The 20,227-nt window shown below is 33.8% G+C and overlaps 1 protein-coding gene across 1 annotated transcript in view; it reads right to left on the bottom strand.

The window, feature by feature from the left end:
- The window catches only part of prom (prominin), a 142,830-nt gene that overhangs the window by 69,965 nt on the left and 52,638 nt on the right, over positions 1-20,227 (bottom strand). Inside the window, exons 4-5 of the mRNA XM_089099206.1 lie at positions 11,635-11,822; positions 8,340-8,435 (exon numbers count right to left, since the gene is read on the bottom strand). Of these exons, the coding sequence (XP_088955332.1) occupies positions 8,340-8,435; positions 11,635-11,822 (284 nt within the window). The remainder of the gene's footprint in view (positions 1-8,339; positions 8,436-11,634; positions 11,823-20,227) is intronic.

Genomic DNA, 20,227 nt, shown 5'->3' on the forward strand with positions numbered 1-20,227 from the left:
ATATATATATATATATATATATATATATATATATATATATATATATATATATATATATATATATATATATATATATATATATATATATATATATATATATATATATATATATATATGTAACTAGCAGTCAAGTTTGGAGAAATTGTTTGCTCAAGATTTCATTGGTCCTTCAAGTGCCTTAAAGAATCATCATTGCCAAGTCTGTTTAGAGTTCATTAAGTCTCAAGAGTGGTCTACGGCTAAATTATTGTGTAACTAGCGTTCAAGACTAGACTAATCGTTTACATAAGAGTTCCTTGCTACTTCAAGTGCCTTAGAGATTGATCTTGGTTAGTGAAGGGGGTATTCACTTTGTGAAAAGGTTTTTTTTCGATTCATTAATTTTAAACTACCTATTGTGCTGCTGATAACAAAGAAACAAACACGGAAAAAATTTTTTCTTGTTTAACTACAACAACACAAAAAATCACGGTTTGCATCCTCGTATCATTTTAATTTCTTATTCCAAATATATCAAAAATAGGTTAAAAAAAATTCAAATTGAGAGGATGTTATAGAGAGTATTTGCTACAGGGAAAGTATAAACATATTGATTAAAAAATATATATTGTAAGTCCTTTGAATTGAATTTTTTTTCATAAATAACTAAGATATTCAAAATACTAAATACATAAAAACCAAAATTTGTTGATCGCGTTAAAACAAGTCGCGATAACAAAAATCTATTTCATGAAGAATTCTTTTTATCTGTCTTTCAAATGAATAATCATATTTTCTAAAGCATTCATCAAACTGGTTTTCTCTCTGACTTCTTGTTCAAGATTTTCTGAACCTGTTTCTAATGTCCTGGTTTTTTGTTTGGAGATATGCTACAAAAGACTTGAGACATGAAATTCCTTCTTCGTCTTTTACAGCAGATTCTTCTTTCTCTTTTAAAATTTGATTGTATTCCATATTCAACTTAGCAATTTTCTCTTTTAAAGCCTTTTTTAGTTTAAAAGGCAAGAGATATATAATAAAGCTTGTGCTAGGTGATATTTCCAATAAATTTTTTTGAGTTTAAGTCTTTCATTTTCATTTACAAATGTACTGTTTTCAATTTTTAACTTAGTAATTTCTTTTTTCAATAGTGAATTTTCAGATAGAGCAGTTGCAAGTTGGGTTTCAACTCTGATTGGAGAAACTTGAGTTTCTTCCAGAGTTTTTCTTTTGGTGATCTCTGGAACTTGTTGAAAGTGATCAATTTCCTCTTTTAATTGAATTTCTTCACGACATTTGAGTTGAAAGTTCGTTTTAAGATTTTCTCTGGCTGATTTTATGTCTTCCAGTAGGTTATCGTTGTCATGTAGATTTATTTTCTTTGAAAAAATTGGACTCTGAAAAAGTAGGAGAGATTTAGAAATATTGAAAAGAAAACTTCAGATCGGTTATAGACGCAACCCATTTTTTTCCAACAGACTAAAAAACAGAGGTGGGACCGTATTTCATGGATCTTGTTCAGATTGTTATCTGTTAGAACCGCCCACGCTTGCAGTGCCAAAATAGGCTAAAATCACTATATCGGTAGGTATCTGAATGTAATATTTCATAGAACAAGGAAAAACATCTAATTGCTACAAGCTATTGAACACATTTAATATGCTATAAGGAGGCTAAAGGTTTAGTTCTATTTAAAAAGTAAAATTCCTTTATTTTAATAAACAAAATTTGATTAGTATAATTTTTATTTTCATTTCAATACCTGGAAAAGAATAACTGGAAAAGAGAATATTTGTAATATAGTTCGCCAATGATGTGGTAGGCTTTACGGAAGGAGACATTACCTAAATTCTTGTTTATGGTAAAACTAAATTTGTCGTGAATGGTTTTGGGAAGAAAATAAGATTAAAGTAAATATTTGGTATATAATAATATCAGCTGCTCAAAAAGCACATCATTTCAAAATTTAATTTTACTGTAATTTCATTTTTATTTTCAATGTTCTAATAAGTATGTAAGAAAAATATTTGTAATTTAATTCATTTTCAGTAAAGTGCCATATATGCAGTAGATTTTAGACATTTACAGATAGGGGAGGAGAGAGTATACATACTCTTGTATGTAGAAATATTTTTTCATTTCAATCTTGATTTATATATTTAATTAAACCTTTTATTCGTTTTAAGATTTGTTTATTCATTTATGTATGCTTCTCCTCCGTCCCAATCTATTCAAAGCCTCACTCTTTATCAAGCTGCAAGAAAGTTCCCATTTCTCTTAAGTACTTCATTATGACATCCTCCCATACCAACTAAGAACGATCTGTTTTTCGTTTGACCCTAGACGGTTGGATGACAAGGACAATCTATGGCAATTTTTCATTCTTCGTCTGCAGAACGTACCCTAGTCATCTCAACATTTCTCTCATTATGGTACTAGAAAGTGGAATTGAACCCTATTTTTTGTACAAACGTCTATTTGGATATTTAAATAAATAAGATTGAAAAATTAAACTTCTTTTTCATAATAAATAAAATTTAAATAGTGTAATTTTTATTTAAATGTAGAAATTAATGGAAAAGAGAATATTTGTAATATAATTTGCTTTCAGTGACACACAAACTTCCAAAATTTTATTTTACTGTAATTTCATTTTTATTTTCTGTGTTGTAATAAGTATGTAAGAAAAAATTTGTAATATAATTCATTTTCAGTAAAGCGCCAAGAGCGCACTAGGTTTTGGATTTTTACAGAGAGGGGAGGAGACAGTACTCTTACTTTTATGTGTGTAGTATTTTTTTCAATCTTGATTCACATATTTAATTAAAGCTTTGTCCGTTTTAAGATTCATTCATGTACGCTTCTCCTCCATCCCAATCTATTTAAAGCCTCACCCTTTACCCCCTCCCAGAGAGTTCCCCTTATGCTTGGCTATTTCTTTTACATAAGTAAAACGTCAATCCTTCCCTCCACTCGTCTTAAAAGAAAAATCATTTCCTATTTCTTTTCCATACGTAAAATACATTTTTGGGGGCTTGAGGCTGAGTTACTATAGCAGAGTAAGACACAAAGCTAAAGAAAATATTTTTCTTGCCTCTTCGAAATAAGAAGTCCATTTTAAATCTGCATGGTTCAGATTTAGAGTTTGGCTTCATGTTATTTAAATGAAATTAAAAAAAGTCTCCCCCTCCCCTACTATAGTATTGCACCAGACTCAGGTATGCGTAATAAAGTCTTTAGGGACTAGTAGTTCCAATAGTATGCCCCTCTCCAATGGGTGTTGTGGAATCTAGTGGGTCTCCACTACTTTTCCTTATTTATTTTACATTTTTGGGGGCACATGGTTCTGATTTAGAGTTTGGCAGCGTGTTATTTAAATGAAATAACAAAAGAGAAAACCTGAAGATATTTCAGACCGGAGAATCTTCTGAATTCCCCTTCCCTCCCCTAGTACAAAATTAACTCATTTTTTCTTCTTTGTTAATAATATACGATTAATTTTCTGTGTTTTATTGATCTCGGTGGTTCTTAATGAATTTACACTTGTCTACAAAAAAAAGTCCTCAAAAGAAACGAACAGGACTCTCTTCTCTCCAAAAAGAAAAATCATTGACGTGGCAAAAATTTCACCTCAAATAACGGGAATTGTATTTTCATACTACTTAAAAAAATCTCATTTATATGCCTTAAATTTTAACCCAAATGAATATAATTCAATTTCTAATATTAAAGTCAATGAAATAACTCTACTTTTCTTAAATAAAAATGTTTGGCTATTTCTTTTCAATCCTTCCCTCTCCTCGTCTTAAAAAAATATATCATTTTCCTATTTTGTTTCCACAGTGTAAAATACGCCATCTTATATTCGTCTCTAGCGCAAGTAACCCTTTGAACGCCATAGGGTTCATAGGTCTAACAGACGTTTTCATGCTAAACCGCTAACATTCTCAGGACACAGCGTTTAGTATTAAGCATAGTGTTACAGCGTTATAATGGAATTTTATTGAAGAAATTGTTGCTTAAAAGCGAAACATGAAATGGGATTTGATGTTCATTCTAGTATATTCTTGGAATAATTTATTACGAAAATGGTAAGAAGTACATATATATATTCATATATATTTGTTTATAAATTATATAGCCCCACTAGATATTTACTTGATAATTCAATAGCTGCGAAATTTTAATAAGACTATCTCTCTTCCATTTATATTCACTAAGAATAATAAAAAAAAGAACACTTACCTTTTCCATAGAATCATTATAATCCAAATTTATTTTCTCAGACATAATTTATTCACTTAACTATAATGTATCAGTCAAGTATTGTTAAACTAATTATAATATTATTATTGATTTCTTACCTTATATGTACGTTTCAGAAGGTCATGGGTTTCTCCCATAGTCCCCAGCTTTATATCAAGAAAAAATTAACCAATCACAATAGCTATTACTCAATAGAGATTTTCCCCAAAACCTTGCAAAACAGACAAATCAATTAAGTAAGTAGGTTTTCCATTGTTGAGAAACTAATTAGGTTTTTCCAAAATTGTTCACAAACATGTTATGCAACTAAGGTTTTTCCCAAGGTCTCTGTTGACAAAAACATTTCTGGGTTTGTCCCCGTGACCTTGAACTTGGGACTCAGGGACTACGTACTCCCTATCAAAGGCATATAGCAGCACGCTTAATGGAACCTAGATCCCTACTCATATTTTCGCGAGGTAAGCTTTATGATTCAACAAGAACTTCAAACTAACATTGATTTAACAAAAAAGTCACTATTTATTGTCACCATTTTATGTCACATTTGTTGTGTATGTATCTACTGAAAAAAATAAGTTTGCAGCTTCTGGGTAGATAAAGTGGCTTAACTCGAGACAAAATGACCATAAATCATTTTTTTTAAGAAAAACTAGTTTGAGGTCTCTTACTAAATCATAAGGCTCAACCCAAGTGACAAGGGCAAGTGACAATAAATGGAGATTTTTTGTTAAATCAAAGTTAGTTTAAAGTTCTTGTTGAATCATAAAGCTTACCTCGCGCAAATATTACCATAAATAGCGATTTTTCTTAAAAATTAAATTAAAAAACTGTTTTTTTTAACTGAAAGTAAGGAGAAACATTGAAACTTAAAACGAACAAAAATCATTACCTATATTAGGGGGTTGCCCCTCCTCTACAGCTCACTGCACGCTAAATTTTTTCGGCACTTTTAAAAAAGCTACTCATTGTTCTAATTAAACGACCCTTGTGTCTCAGGAGTCGTTTTTAAAGAATTAAAACAAAATCTAAATTTAGCGTAAGGAGTTAGGTATTGAGGAGGACCAACCCCCCTCATATAACGTAATGATTTTTGTTCGTTTTAAGTTTTCAGCGTTGCTCCTTACTTTCAGTTGAAAAAACTCGTTTTTAAATTTAATTTCTGATTGTTTTTAAATAACGTCAGGAAATCTGACTCCAACTCCACAAGAAAAAAACCTCCCACTGGAAATACCTCCCTCTAGACAATTCAATCCTGTAGAAAATTTACCCCGGAAAATTAGGCTACCATTAACCCCACCATGCGTTAAATTGGATCGGTAAAGAGAAAGCAAAACATATAAAGAAATTTCGTGTAAGAATTCTGGCAAATTTCCCCAGTATAAAATTTCCCCTGAAAAGTTCATCCCCTCGAAATTTCCCTCTCCATGGAAAATTATTCCCATGCAAAATCCTCCCAGCAGAAAATTTGTTCTCCCCTTTCCACCTGAAAAATATATGCGTACTTTCCAATAAAAAAATACTACACGCAAACAACGGACAAATTTTACGACTTAAAGACTTTTCCCCAGGGGCTTGGGGGGTCATGTTATCTCCAAAGACATATTTATTGGGCCTTTCAACTATTCTGAGCAAAATAGTCATCTCATAATTTTGATCGAATGATTTTGGGGGAAAAGTGGCATGGGAGGGGGCCTTGTTGCCCTCCAATGTTTGGTCACTTTAAAAAAGCACTAGAACTTTTGATTTCCGTTAGAATGATTATTCTTCCGATGTTCTAGGCCCACTGGGTCGATAAGATTACTCCTGAAAAAAAAAACAAATAAACACGCATCCGTGATCTTTCTTCTGGCAAAAAAGTATAAAATTCCACATTTTTGCAAATAATAGCTTGAAACCTATGCAGCAGAATTTTCTGATACGTTAAATTTGATGGTGTGATTTTCATTGAGATTCTACGACTTTTTAGAGTTGTTTTCCCCTTTTTTCGAAAATCAGGCAAATTTTCTCAGGATCATAACCTTTGATGAGTAAGACTAATCTTAATAAAACTAATATATTTAAAATCAGCGTAAAAATCCAATTCCTTTGAATATATCCATTGGTATCAAAGTTCTGGTTTTTAGAGTTTCGGTTACTATTGAGCCGGGTCGCTCCTTACTTACAGTTCATTACCACGATTTGTTTGGTAATAAAAGTTCGAGGTTGCCTATTCGATCATAGGGCGGATTTAAAGACTAAATGACCATAAATGAAAGTTTTTTTTAAGTTGATTTGATGTTTCTTGCTTGAGAATTCAACGCCAATGAACCTGACCCAAGGAGGTCAAAGAGACTAGCTTCCGCTTATGCTTGAAAAGAATTAGATTATTAAACAATATGTAGTTTTATTTTATTTTGTAAATAAACTATTGTTTTTAATTGTTTTAGTTTAGTTTTACTATTGATAACGGTCACTGCATATGTGACCAAAATATCTAGTATTTTTGTGGATTTATCAGTGTTTGTGAAAGTTATCACTGTCTATTAGAAAGGTTTTATCCCTATTTGAACTTTTTTTTTGTGTTTATTTTGGTTGTTTCAAAATTATAGGTTTTTTGCGTTGTATCAGATTTTCGTTGTGGCCAAGTTGAATCGTGAAAAACATAATCGAACCTAGTTCGATAAATTTGACAACGATTGTCTTCCATGAACAATGAAATTTAAACAGTTTGTTAATTTCCAAAAGCAACTCAATCTTTAAACTAAAGATGCAGCTTTTTGATCTGTTCGGTGCCATAATTTTGGTGCCAATTTGGTGCCCCCTACAACCAGATGCTACATTTCATGAGATATTTTCATTTGAAAATTAAATTTCTGACTGTTCTTAACTTTTAAAACATACGTAGCTGTATAAGTGTCCGCTTAACCCGTTCAACGAATCATATTTCATTTTTACTCTTTTGGTATTTTAATAGCTTCTGCTGATATTCCTGCTTTTCTGAAGTGACATTATTCATCATAGTGGCATTACTTTTTTTTATAAAGTAAGTTTTAGATATGATTTCACTGAGCACAAAAACTGGCACAAGTAATGATCCAACCGTAAAATCATTTACTTTGCTGGGTAACATCACACCATCTATTCTAATCTATTTATTTCCCTGAGCACGCAAATTAGCACAAATAGTGATCCCGCCAGTACCCTGATTCTTTATCGGATTATATCACACCATCTAAATTAATTTATTGATTTCCCTCAGTGCCAGGGCTGCCAACCTGCATCTTCGACTTTTAGATAGCCTTAAACTTCTTAACTATTGAAATTAGCAAACAGCTGAACAAACTATAGATCCGAAGAGACTCAACCCGGATACAAAAGAGCTATAATTTAATTTTATTGTCTGAAATGGGACTGACTGGAAATGGGGCTTTCCTTATTCAAATTAGGTAATTTGAATTTCTAAAAAAACCTTCTTTATACACAAGTTTGATCATTAATAATAGTAACAAGTCACAAGTTTTTTTCCCATTTAAGAGAAAATTGTAAAGACAACCAGAGGAGAAAAGCAGGAAATAAACTATATGAAAGAAGGAAAACCAATAAAATTATTAAGTTTTTTTGCTCTCGTGTCAAATGCAAGTCCTGTAACATGAGGTTGACATGCAGGTACATCTCATCTTTTATACTTAATTATGGACATCGTGCAGAGTACTTGCTTAGACATGAAAGGCTGGCCAGACTTTTAGATTCAAAACCATTTTTAAGCAAAGATCATCAGTGTAATAACAAAATAAGCTTTCTGATTGGCAGATTTTAGCCACGATGCTTAGTTGCACCGTTTTGCAGCTAAAAAGCAATTAAACACGAGCTGCCTCAGCATAAACATGTAGATAGTGACATGTCTAAGTATAGAAGTGTAGCCATATATAGATGCAGACACAATTTAACCTGAAGCACTTTGAAAGGCTAAAGGCACTAGCTAAGATTAGGAGCAATTAAACCGAAGCTCTCTAAACATAGACATGTAGTTAGTGACATGTCTAAGTATATAGGTCTATCCAGATAGAGATACAACATAAACTGAAGCAATTCAAATTAACTTAGCTGATCTGTACCTAATTTGAGATCTCTAAGCTGTTTTAATGTTGATTCAAAGTTTGTCTCCAGTGCTAGCTCGTTCTGAATCGGCCTCCCAAGGATCGTTCTGACTCCTGAAATGAAAAATAATATAAATATAGATTCTTTCTGTTTAAGTGAGACATTAGTTCAGTCCGATTTTTGTTTGATTAATATCAATATGCAAATTTATTTAAGCAAATAAATTCTACTGGCTAGTTATTTTACTGATTGTTTTTTTTTATCAATAATTAGCATGATGTCCGTTTCAAATATAATACGTAAAATCACTACAGGAGTCGGTAAAACCGCTGCATTTACCAACCGAGATTCAAATTTTGGAAGATATCATGTCACTATTTTAATGCTGTTTGTTCAATCAAATGAAAAATTGTGGCACCATCTGCAAATTAATGGCAGGAATCGGTAAATCTCTATTTCGGTAAATTCGAAGTTTGAAATTTCTGTAGATGACATGTTAGTATTTTCGCGGTCTTAATTTAAATATGTGTGTTACCAAGGCATTCGGAAAAAAACATTCTTTTAAACTACGAGAGAAAAAAAAGTTTTTTCAACTGAAAGTAGGGAGCACTATCAAAACTTAAAATGAACAGAAATTATTGTGTACATGAGGGGTGCTACTCCTCATATACGTGGAGTTTTCGCCAACTGATATTAGTATAATTTTACCGCAATATGTAATTCTTATTAAACCGAGTAAAAATTGCCAAGCACGTCATGGGATTGAGTCTTGATATTATTTAAGCCATTTTAGTATTAATGTAATCTATAACCTATTTACCGTTATGAGACATTTTTCAGTTTAACAAAAATCGATCGGGTTTTTTCCATAAACCTCATCGAAAACTATTTATTTTTTTATTATTTTGAGCAAGTGCTCTTTCATTTAGTAAATCTGAACTCAAACTTCCCACACATTACTAGCCTACATAGCTACCAGACAGCCAAAAAAAATTGTAAACACCACACAGGCTACTTATAAATATTTTCTTAGTGAAAATTCCAGCATTTTGATTTCCTCAATTTCAGGGATAAGGTGAGACATCAATTAATTGTATTTGAGTGGTTAGTGGGAACAAATTAGATATCTTTTGTTAGATAACTGCAAGACAAAAATATTTAATTTTTTCTCTGGATACTAGTTATATCCACAAAAAAAGTTGAGGGACTGATGTTTTAATTTAAATTAAAATTCCCTCACTTTTAATTTAACAAAATTGGGAATCAGCTTCTTGACAAGTTTGGACAAATTTAAATAGATCTTACAAAGGCATTTTTAGGTCCATGTTTTCCTCTAGGAACATTACTGAGCAATATTAAATGTGCTGTGCTATATGAAAAAAAAACATGAATGGACTTAGGCTCTATCCATAACTCAAACCCCTTTCAACTAAACCCCGCTCAACTTAACATATTTAACTTTACCATTGTTCAACTCCATCCCATTGAACCCTACTCATTTTAATTCCCCCTCATTTAACCTATTTAACTCAACCCCAGTCAAGTATACCCTCGGACAATTCAACCCTCATTTAACTTAACTGCATTTAAATCAACCGAATCTAAATAACTCTTGGGAAGGCATTTTTGGTCCAAATTTTTCTCTAACCCCTAATAAAAATTACTGAGTAATATTGGATATCCTATGCTATATTAAAAAAAATACGAATGGGTTTAGGTTTTACACATAACTCAACCCCTGTTCAACTCAACCCCGCTCAACATAACTCATTTAACTCAACCATTGTTCAACTTAACCTCCCTTGAACCCAACCCCGTCTACGGAACACAACGAGAGCGAGTCATGTGACCAGACACATGGGCACAGTTTGGAATTCCTTCCCAGATTCCGTTCGTCAAGCTGAAAGTGTGCCGCAACCTAAAACCCGTATTAAAAATCATTTCTTTTCATGAATTTGGTAGTGTTAAAGGCTCGAGAAGGTTTATATATATATATATATATATATATATATATATATATATATATATATATATATATATATATATATATATATATATATATATATATATATATATATATATATATATATAAATATATATATATATATATATATATATATATATATATATATATATATATATATATATATATATATATATATATATATATATATATATATATATATATATATATATATATATAAATATATATATATATATATATATATATATATATATATATATATATATATATATATATATATATATATATATATATATATTGCCATTATTTTTTTTTATCATTATTCTCAATTATTACCTTTGTTATCCTCTTTTTTCCTACGCATTGGTAAGATGAATTGGCATGAATGATATCCATCCGGTCGCTTTTTCAAGCATCTTTTTGCCTTAGTGCGATTTATTGTCATATTGAGTTGTTTTTGTATTAATAAAAATGTCTGAACCTGAACCTGATTTAATTCCACCCCCGTTTAACCTATGTAATTCATCCCTACTCACCTGTAAACTCCTGCACTTCAACCGAGCCCATCGAGCTCCATTCGGTTTAAATCAAGCCCTAATTTGACTCGATTCTCATTCAATTCAATCCATGTTTGATTCAACACTCATTCAAATTAGCCTATGAATAAGTTTGAATTTAACATAACCTTACTTAAGTAAACCTGAATAGGGCTGATTTGAACAAGGGTTAGACTGAAGGGGGTTGAGTTACATGGGCGTTGATTTAAATGTGTTGGTTTAAGAGCGGTTAAGTTAAATGATGGTGTAATTTTATGGGAGTTGGACTGAATAAGAGTTAAGATGAGGAAGGAGGAATTAAATAAGGGTTGAGTTAAACGGGAGCTGAGTTAAATAGGGTTTGATTTAAGGTGTGTTTGATTTGTATGGGGTGGAGTTAAACCAGGATTAAGTCAAATGGGGCTGATTAAAGCTGGTTGAGGTGAAGAGTAGTCAAACCAAGGTTCAGTTTCGTGGAAACCATAGATTTAGAGCAGATAATAAGGCCTTGGAAGGTATTCATTCTTATCGCCACCTTTTCTGTGCTTGTAAGATTTGAAAGGCGAAGTTACAGCTCTAAAATTGGATGCTGTTCCATACTTTCATGGATTCTACTATAGGCTAAAGGAGTTTATTGTAATTTTTCCGTCTTTTGAAGTTTGCAACTTTTTTTTTATTTTATATCTCAAGAACATAATTTTCTCTGTTCTTACTCTTCTCAAAATATAAACTTTGTTTTTCTTTTCCAAAGATAGATAAAATAATATTATAATAAAATAGATAAAATACTACCATTTAAATCCTGAAAAACTCTTTGAACCATCGAATCAACGGCAGATTCAGTTGTTCTTCTCATTTGAAAATCTATGTTGCGGACAAATGTGTTCCCATCTGATAGACTTGTTAATATCACTCTTTCAACGTTCTGAACAGCACTTTGCAACTGAGCATTTGTTATGAAAGCCAGAATAATAGGAATGCTAGAAATATATCAGAAAGCAGGGTAAATTATCCCTTTCCTAAGAAAATTTCTTTAAAAGTTTGATAACAATTAGTGGACCTACAGTAAAGCTCCCAGAGACTTTCAAGAACTAAATTTTTACTGATTTCTTTTACCTTTTCTTTGCCTAGTTCTGCTCTCTCCTTTAGAATACCAGAAAGTGAGTTTCCCAGAAATGATTTTTTGTCCTGATTGTCAAGATTTGACAAGACAAAAATTAATAAAATATTTTAAAAAATGAAGGCAAAATTAATAGGGTGAAATTCCGCCATCAAGTGTGCATCTCTGAGTGCCATATGTGCCGCAGAGTTCTGCCACGCATAGGCACAGTTCCTCCACGCGTGTAAAAATTTCCCACAACACTAAGGACGCTTCCGCCGTGCTTGGCTCGCACCTCTGCTGCACATGACTTCTGAAAGCTGGCTCTTCTCAGCCCCAGCCTGATATGGAAACATTTACAATTATAAATATTTCTAAATAGTGAGAATTGTTACCATTATTCGTAAAGAAAAGTATGCTGCTGAAATCGTTACCAAAGTTTTCATAACAAAAATCGCTGTTTCAAAAACAATTTAACTCGGTGTTTTTGCAGTTTGTTTCTTCTTCTTTTTTGTGTCCTGCTATGACTGCTTTTGAAGTCACAATTCATGTGATAATACTGTCAGCCGGCATTCTTTGTTGCATTCTGCTAGCAGTCAGTAAAATATGAGCTCCAGAAAAACACAAAGAGTGGAAGGTTGAGAACACCATCTGCAACCTGATTTTTAGATGGTAAATTCGTTTATTTTACTTAATTACTTACTTAGGTCCCGGCCACACTTGCTAGACGTTTTTCGGGAGGCGGATCAGGTCCATTAGCTTGACAAGACCAAACCAGCGCAGTTGCTGTGTCTTGATGTTGCTAAGAATGTTTTCAGTGGACTGGAGCCTATGGTGTACTTCCGCATTTGTAATGTAGTCAGCATATTTGATTCTTGCAATGCAAAGGAGAAATATCATCTCGAAAGCTAAACAAGTTTTTTTCGTCTTCAGTTTTCAGTGTCCATGTTTCGCACCCAGGGATGACTAAGGGAATTACTAAAAAGTTGAATAGGCGCATTTTGAGTTTGTTGAGTAGATCATAACTTGAACTTTTCCAGATGTTTGATCAAACAGTTCGTGGTAACGAACTGTAAGTAAGGAGCGACCCGGCTCAATGGTAACCGAAACTCAAGAAAACGGAATTTTGATACCAATAGATACACCAAAAGAATCAGATTTTAATGCTGATTTCAAATTTATAAATTTCATCAAGTTTAGTTTTACCCATCAGAAGTTACGTGCTGAGAAAATTTGGCTTATTTTCGAAAAAAGGGGCAAATGCCCCTAAAAGTTATAAAAACTTAAGGAAAATCACACCATCATATTTAGCGTATCAGAGAACCCTACTGCAGAGGTTTCAAGCTCCTATCTACAAAAATGTGGAATTTTGTATTTTTTGCCAGAAGAAAGATAACGGATGCGTGTTTATTTGTTTTTTTCCCCCTAGGGGTGATCGTATCGGCCTAGTGGTCCTAGAATATCGTGGGAGGGCTCATTGGAACGTAAATTAAAAGTTCTAGTGCCCTTTTTAAGTGAACAAAAAAATGGAGGGCAACTAGGCCCCCTCCCACGCTCATTTTTTTCCCAAAGTCACCCGATCAAAATTTTAGATAGCCATTTTGTTTAGCATGGTCGAAAATATGAGAATTATGTCTTTTAGGATTACTTAATCCCCCGAAGTCTCTGGGAGGAGGGATGAAAGTTTTGAACTTTACCCAATGTTAACATATAGTTTTGGATATTGGGAAGCATACAGACGTTTTCAGGGGGGATTTTTTTTTCTGGTAGTGGGGGGGGGGGAGGGGATTATATAGGAGGATCTTTCCATGAAGGAGGTTTTCATGGGGGAAGGGATATTACTATGAAGAGGGCGCCGGATTTCCCAGCATTATTTAAAAAAAGATAAGAAATTATATAAAAAACAAGTTTTTCAACTGAAAGTAAGTAGCAACATCAAAACTTGAAACGAACAGAAAGTATTACGCTTGTGACTGGGTTCAACCCCTAGTCAATACCTCGCTGTTTAAGGCAAAGATTTTTTAGTACTTTCATGAGAGCTATTTATTCTAAATAACGGCATTCGTGATTAAGGGGTCATTTTTAAAGAATTGGAACAAAATTCGAACTTTAGCTTAAAGAGCAAGGTATTGAATAGGGGGCGAACCCTATAATATACGTATTAAAAAAATATGAATATAGAAGTTCGTTACGTAAGTTAATTTGTAAGTTACGTATATTTATTACTAATAAAAACGTTCGTAAATAAAATTAAACAAGTTTCGAGAAAGCCATTTAACCAAATAAAAGTAAAATTAATGTTCAAATTTTGTTTTAATTGTTCATGTACGGTGAGCCAAAATCAAAACCTGCATTAATTCAAAAACGTTCAAAAATTCAATAAAAAAAACGTTTTTAACGTTTTTAACGTAAATATAAGTTTTTTAACTGAAATTAAGGAACGACGTTAAAACTTAAAACGAGCAGAAATTATTCCGTATATAAAAGGGGCCGTCCCCTCCCCAACGCCTCGCTCTTTACGCTAAAGTTTGAATTTCTCACAACTCTATTTTTTTAACAATAAAAAACTTTAGCGTAAAGAGCGAGGCGTTGAGGAGGGGACAGCCCCTTTTATATACGGAATAATTTCTGTCCGTTTTCAGTTTTAACGTCGTTCCTTACTTTCAGTTAAAAAAACTTTTATTCACGTTAAAAACGTTAAAAATGTTTTTTTTTTAAATTTAATAGTCTTCAGAAGCTATAGCTAGCAAGTGCAAGTCGATGTTTCACGTCAGAGCTATGGCAGATTCCTATGGTAGTTACCTGTCTCACGCCTATGGTGATAACGGGTGCATTTTCTTGTTCTTGTTTTGTAGTTACCATGACTTTGGTATTGCTCACATTGATCTTATCCCAAGTTCGTTCATTTAAAAAAATGTTAATTTTAAGAAAAATTTTGCAAAAAGTAATTTGTCGAAGAAAAGTAATGATCCATATTCAAACTCAAGACGAGTATCCCTACGGATAAAATCCTACAATAATCAAAATTTTAAAAGACAAGGAATTACTATAAAGAATAAATATCCCCCCCCCCAAAAAAAAACAACAGAAATTAAAAAAATAATCACAACAAACATAAAGATGTTGCTCATATAGAGGAATAAATAAACCCTAAAACATGTAAAAAGTAAAATTAATATTCAAACTAAACTTAAAACGAACAGATATTAAAACAAACAGGAGTACCCCCCCCCCCTCAATCGTAAGCCTTCTAAAGTCTTACACGTCCTTTACATTTTGTCAAACTATATGTATTTTGAACGGTGTGTTTTAATGTTCCAAAACACTGGTAAAATGTAAAGAACAAAATTACTATAATAATCAAAATGAATTGAAAATAATAATGGAAATAAATTGAACCTTTAACATATTAGGATGGTAATTGCAAAAAAGTCTTAGCAATTCAAGACTCATAATTTTATGTAACAGTTGAGTTTCTTCTTTTTCGATGTTATTTTTATTAAGATAATTTAAAATCTGTCTTGTTTTGAGTCAGGCGCAAATGACACATAAGACTTTAGAATGTCTTAGGATTTATTTATTCGTCTGTATCAGTATCCTTTGTCTTTATGTAAAACATGATTAATTATTTTCATTTCTGTCCCTTTGGCTTACGTGTGTTCTCTGATACAAATTTACGGTCATTTTTAGTTTTAATTATTATAGGATTTTATTTTTGCTTGCCCTAAGTTTTAATATGGTTCTTTACTTCGATAAAGACTCCGTTTTTCAGAAGTTTTTTTTTAAAATTAAAATCTGTAGAACGAACAAATTTATCATCTAAAATTTGGGTTGAAGACAGTCTCCTCAACCTTCCACTCTACCTGTTTGTCTTCGACTAATATTCTATTGAGAACTTAATAGAGTCCAACAAATATTACCCATTGGCAGAATTTTCACATAAAGTGCTACCAAATAGTCGCAGACATAACTGCTGTCACACTTATTTACAGTCGTGGACGCCAGTAGTCACAGTCAGAAGTACTTACAGCTGTAAGCAGTCTCAGGTGCAGTCACAAGTAGCCGCTGATAGTCAGAATTGAAAGTAATTACAAGTGGCACAGTTGAATTCGCAGTCAGAGTTGCAGTAGTTACAGTCATAGTTACAATTAGTCGTAGTCGCAGCCAGTAGTAGTCACAGTCACGAGTAACTGCAGTCGCACATAGTTGCAGTTACAAGCAGTCGCAGTCACAAGTAGTTGCATTAATAAGTATTTGCAATCGCAAGCAGTCACAGGTTGTCACAGTCGCAAGTAGTCACTTTCGCCAATAGTCTAGGTAGCAGTCACGATTAGTCATAGTTGGAAGTCGTCGTAGTCAAAAGTAGTTGTAGTCACAAGTAGTTCTTATCACAGTCAAGAGTAATTGCAGTCACCAGTAGTAACAGTCGCAACCGGTAATAGTCACAAGTAGTCACAGTCGCAATTAGTCTCAGTTGCAGTCGCAAGTAGTCACAGTCGGAAGTAGTTAAAAGTGGTCACAGTGTCAAGTAGTCATAACCACAGTCACAGTTAGTCACAGTCACAGTAAAAAGTAGTTTTATTCGCAAGTAGTCACAGTTGTAAGCAGTAACAATCACAAGTTGTGACAGTCACAGTTGCACAAAGTCGCAGTCACAAGTAGAGGCATTCACGTGTATTTGCTCTCGCAAGCAGTTTCAGGTTGTTAAAATCGCAAGTAGTTGCAGTTGCACGCAGTCACACTCACAAGCGGTCACAGTCGCGAGTAGTCACAGTTGCAGTCGCAAATGATAGTAATCTTTATCGCAAGTAGTTGCAGTTACAGTCGTAGACAGAAGTAGACACAGTTACAGTCACAAATAGTAAAAAGAAGCAACTCCACAGTCGCAAATAGTTACAGTAGCAGTCACAACGAGTCACAGTTCCAGTTGCAATTATTCGTTGTCACAGTCAAAAGTATTCAGAAGTAGTCGCCATCTAGTCATAAAGTAGTTGCAGTCGCAGTCACAAGCATTTACAGTTACTGTTGCAAGCAGTCGCAGTATTAGTAGTAGATGCCATAAAAGTTTCAAGTTTATACCCTTAACCGTTACAAACATATTACAGATGCTCCCTTTTGAAAACATGGATGGACATATTGTCTTTTATTTAGTCCAACATCCCCTCATCGGTCTCTGAAGTTAACTTTAACACCCTTGAACTTTCAGTACATACGCAGGATCTTTCACCCCTTTCCCAAGGTAACTTCTATATGTAAACAATAAGCAAATTATAGTTTAAAACCCTTGCATAAATTATAATTTACGGCATGGGGGCTCTGGAGGGTCAAGTCATCCCCAGAGACACATTTTTGGGACCTTTTGACTATTTTGAACTAACTGGCTATCTTAAAATTTTGAACAGTATAGAGGGGGCATATAAAAAGGTGAGGGGGACTGGTTGAATTCCGATTACTTTTTAGCATCCCCCTCAGAATGCCCGAAAAGTTTGAACTTAATATCCTCAGCCGCTCGTGAGATATTGCTGACTTTCGATAACCAGCATGCACATATTATATTTTGGATTTTATTATTTGTTCTAATTCTTCTGAGAGACCCATAACCCTTTTCCAATATCCAAAAACTTCCTTAGTGACGCAATCCAAGTCTAATTTGGCTTGTGGAACAGGTGGCCCCCAAAGTAAAGGTAAAGAAGCCTTGACCCATCAAAACTGGAAAAAAGGCTATCACGATTAGAAGTTGCTATGAGTGGTAAAACTTTAGATCTAATCCAACCCAAGGAACGAATAGAGCTTGGTGAGACCCGTATCCAACCTTCACAAAGTCAAAAGTCGTTATAGCTCAAACGATATTTAAATAAGAAATTGTTAAGGATTGGCTTAGACTTTGGCCACGGAACTTCCTTGAGTAAAGTTATTCCTACTTCTTCTCTTGAAATTAAATACAAAGTTGTTTTTTTTACCTGAAAGTAAGAAGCAACATTAACGAACAGAAATTATTACCTATATGAGGGGGTTTCACCCTCCTCAATACCTCAGTGTCTACGCTAAAATTTGACTTGTTGTTCCAATTATTTAACAATGACTTCTGAAACACAAGGGCCATCTAACTAGAATAATAAGATTTTAGAAGTTTTAAAAACAACTTTAGCGTAAAGAGCGAGATGTTGAGGAAAGGTAACCTCCCCTCATTTATATAATAGTTTCTGTTCGTTTTAAGGTTCAATATTGCTCCTTACTTCCAGATGAAAACCTGTTTTTTATATTTTATTCCTGATCGTATTTTGAATAATCCCAGGAAATCCAGCTCCACCTCCATGGAAAATTTCCTTCTTCTGAGCTCCTTGGCTAAAAATGCGAAATTCCACAGTGCTGTATATAAAGCTTGAAACCTCTACAGTATGATTCTCTCATATGCTGAATATTGGAGTGTTAAGGTACGGGTGTCACCACTTATTGGTGCAAAAATGTTGCTACACCACTTACTGGAGGGGAAAACCCCTGGCGGTGTCAAATATTAAAATGGGATCCCCGCGCTCACCACAACGGTTCTTTAAATATAGGGTGTGCTAGTAATCAATTTACAATATACCCCGCCTCGGGGTATGATAACGTGATCGAGCGGTCTAATGGCCAACCACTAAGGCCCAAGTGTGTACCCAAATCCAGGTCACCACTAAAATCTCTAACTATCTCCTTGGAGATAACGAACCCCCCTGTCAATATAATAATGACAGTATCTCGTAACTCTATTCTTACCCTGTCTGGATTCCTCAAAAATTAGTACACAATTATAGAAAATATCTTATTGTAATCTTCCAAAGGTCACATATAACAAAAAGAATAGGCTTCCCCAAACGGTGTCTTAATGTAGACTAACTCAAAAATTCGTTCTGTACAGCAACTTTTCATAGGGGTGGACCTTCGCTTGGCCTAGCCAATCCTCCCGATCCCCATTCAAAATCCATTCCAATTTTTTGTTAACTTTATCTGTCAATGGCTCAGACTAGGAAGTCAAAAATAGAATTTATTTCAAAGCTTACTTATTGCGAAAGAATCTAAATTAGCAACCAGAATTCAATTTAGGATTAAAAATTATCTTATAGGCAAATATAATTACAGAAAAGAAAATGGGTCATTTATCTGAAAACAAAAGAAACAGGGGTGGAACCCCAACACCTCTCCCCGTAAGACAAATGACCGCCCTCGCGCCACGCTGGTCCACCCTTACAAATATAACACTTAACTTCAAAATCACCAAGCTTATCTATCTTCTGTTCTTCCTTCTTTTGTACATCTCCACTGCAGCTAACCGTTGGCTTATGAATCCGCGACTATACCATCCCCTTGGCTTTGTTCCATTGCCATTCCATATTGCTGTCCAACCAATCAAAGCTATTGTCTCTACAGCTCTATTCATCAAGCTTGGGATTTCAAAGAAGGAAGAATCCACGAGATTTGTGGAACTTTATCTTACACAACAAAATAAAAAATCTATCGCTCTCACGAAATTTACATTTGAGATGAGTAGAAGATCAGTTTCTAGCACATTCGATGATGCCAGCCATTCTGAAAAATTGGCTGTACTAGCATCTCAATTTCCATCTGTGGAAACAACCCCTCGTCTCAATAAAAAAGTAAATTGCCCCTTGGCATAATTTCAAATAATCTAAGGCCGAAAATGCAAAGACCTGTGAAAACGATAGGGGTACAGGGAAAATCAGCTAAAAGTTTGAGCGAATCACTAATCAGTTCACTCTGGGTCCCTCCCCTGGGATAATCAAATGAAGAATAGGCGTTGATGCTAATCGTTAGATGAAATTTGGGTACATCTCCCACTGAATACAATTTGCCGGAAATAATTGTCGGTTCCCATGAAAATTAAAACTATAAATAGGGCTACTGGACAAAGGTTTGGATGAAATGTGAAGTGACTGGGAGAGAGTATCCCCCAACGAATACAGATCAGAGAGGCAAAACCTCGGTAAAGGGATCACAACTAGTCCGCCAGTTGTGCATTGAGGAAAAGAGCTATCTTTCGCAATTTCCTGCAGGGGATATTCCCCAAGGTATTCCTCCCCATTATAATGGATCGAAATCTCTTTTGAGTTGATAATACTAATCTCAGATTCCTTCCCAAGTTTTTCCAATCCAACCCGACATTCTATATCTCCAAACCTTCCCCCAGCTCGTTGTAGGTCACTCATCTCTATTTTGTAATAATCTTGTTTTGTTCCCCATGGGTCTTGGACCTCTTTATCCCCCCTATTATTTATGTTATCAAGGCAC

This window comes from Artemia sp. Qi Xiang Cuo, chromosome 13 (assembly GCF_049724085.1).
Source record: "Artemia sp. Qi Xiang Cuo chromosome 13, ASM4972408v1, whole genome shotgun sequence".
NCBI classification, from domain to species: Eukaryota; Metazoa; Arthropoda; class Branchiopoda; order Anostraca; family Artemiidae; genus Artemia; species Artemia sp. Qi Xiang Cuo.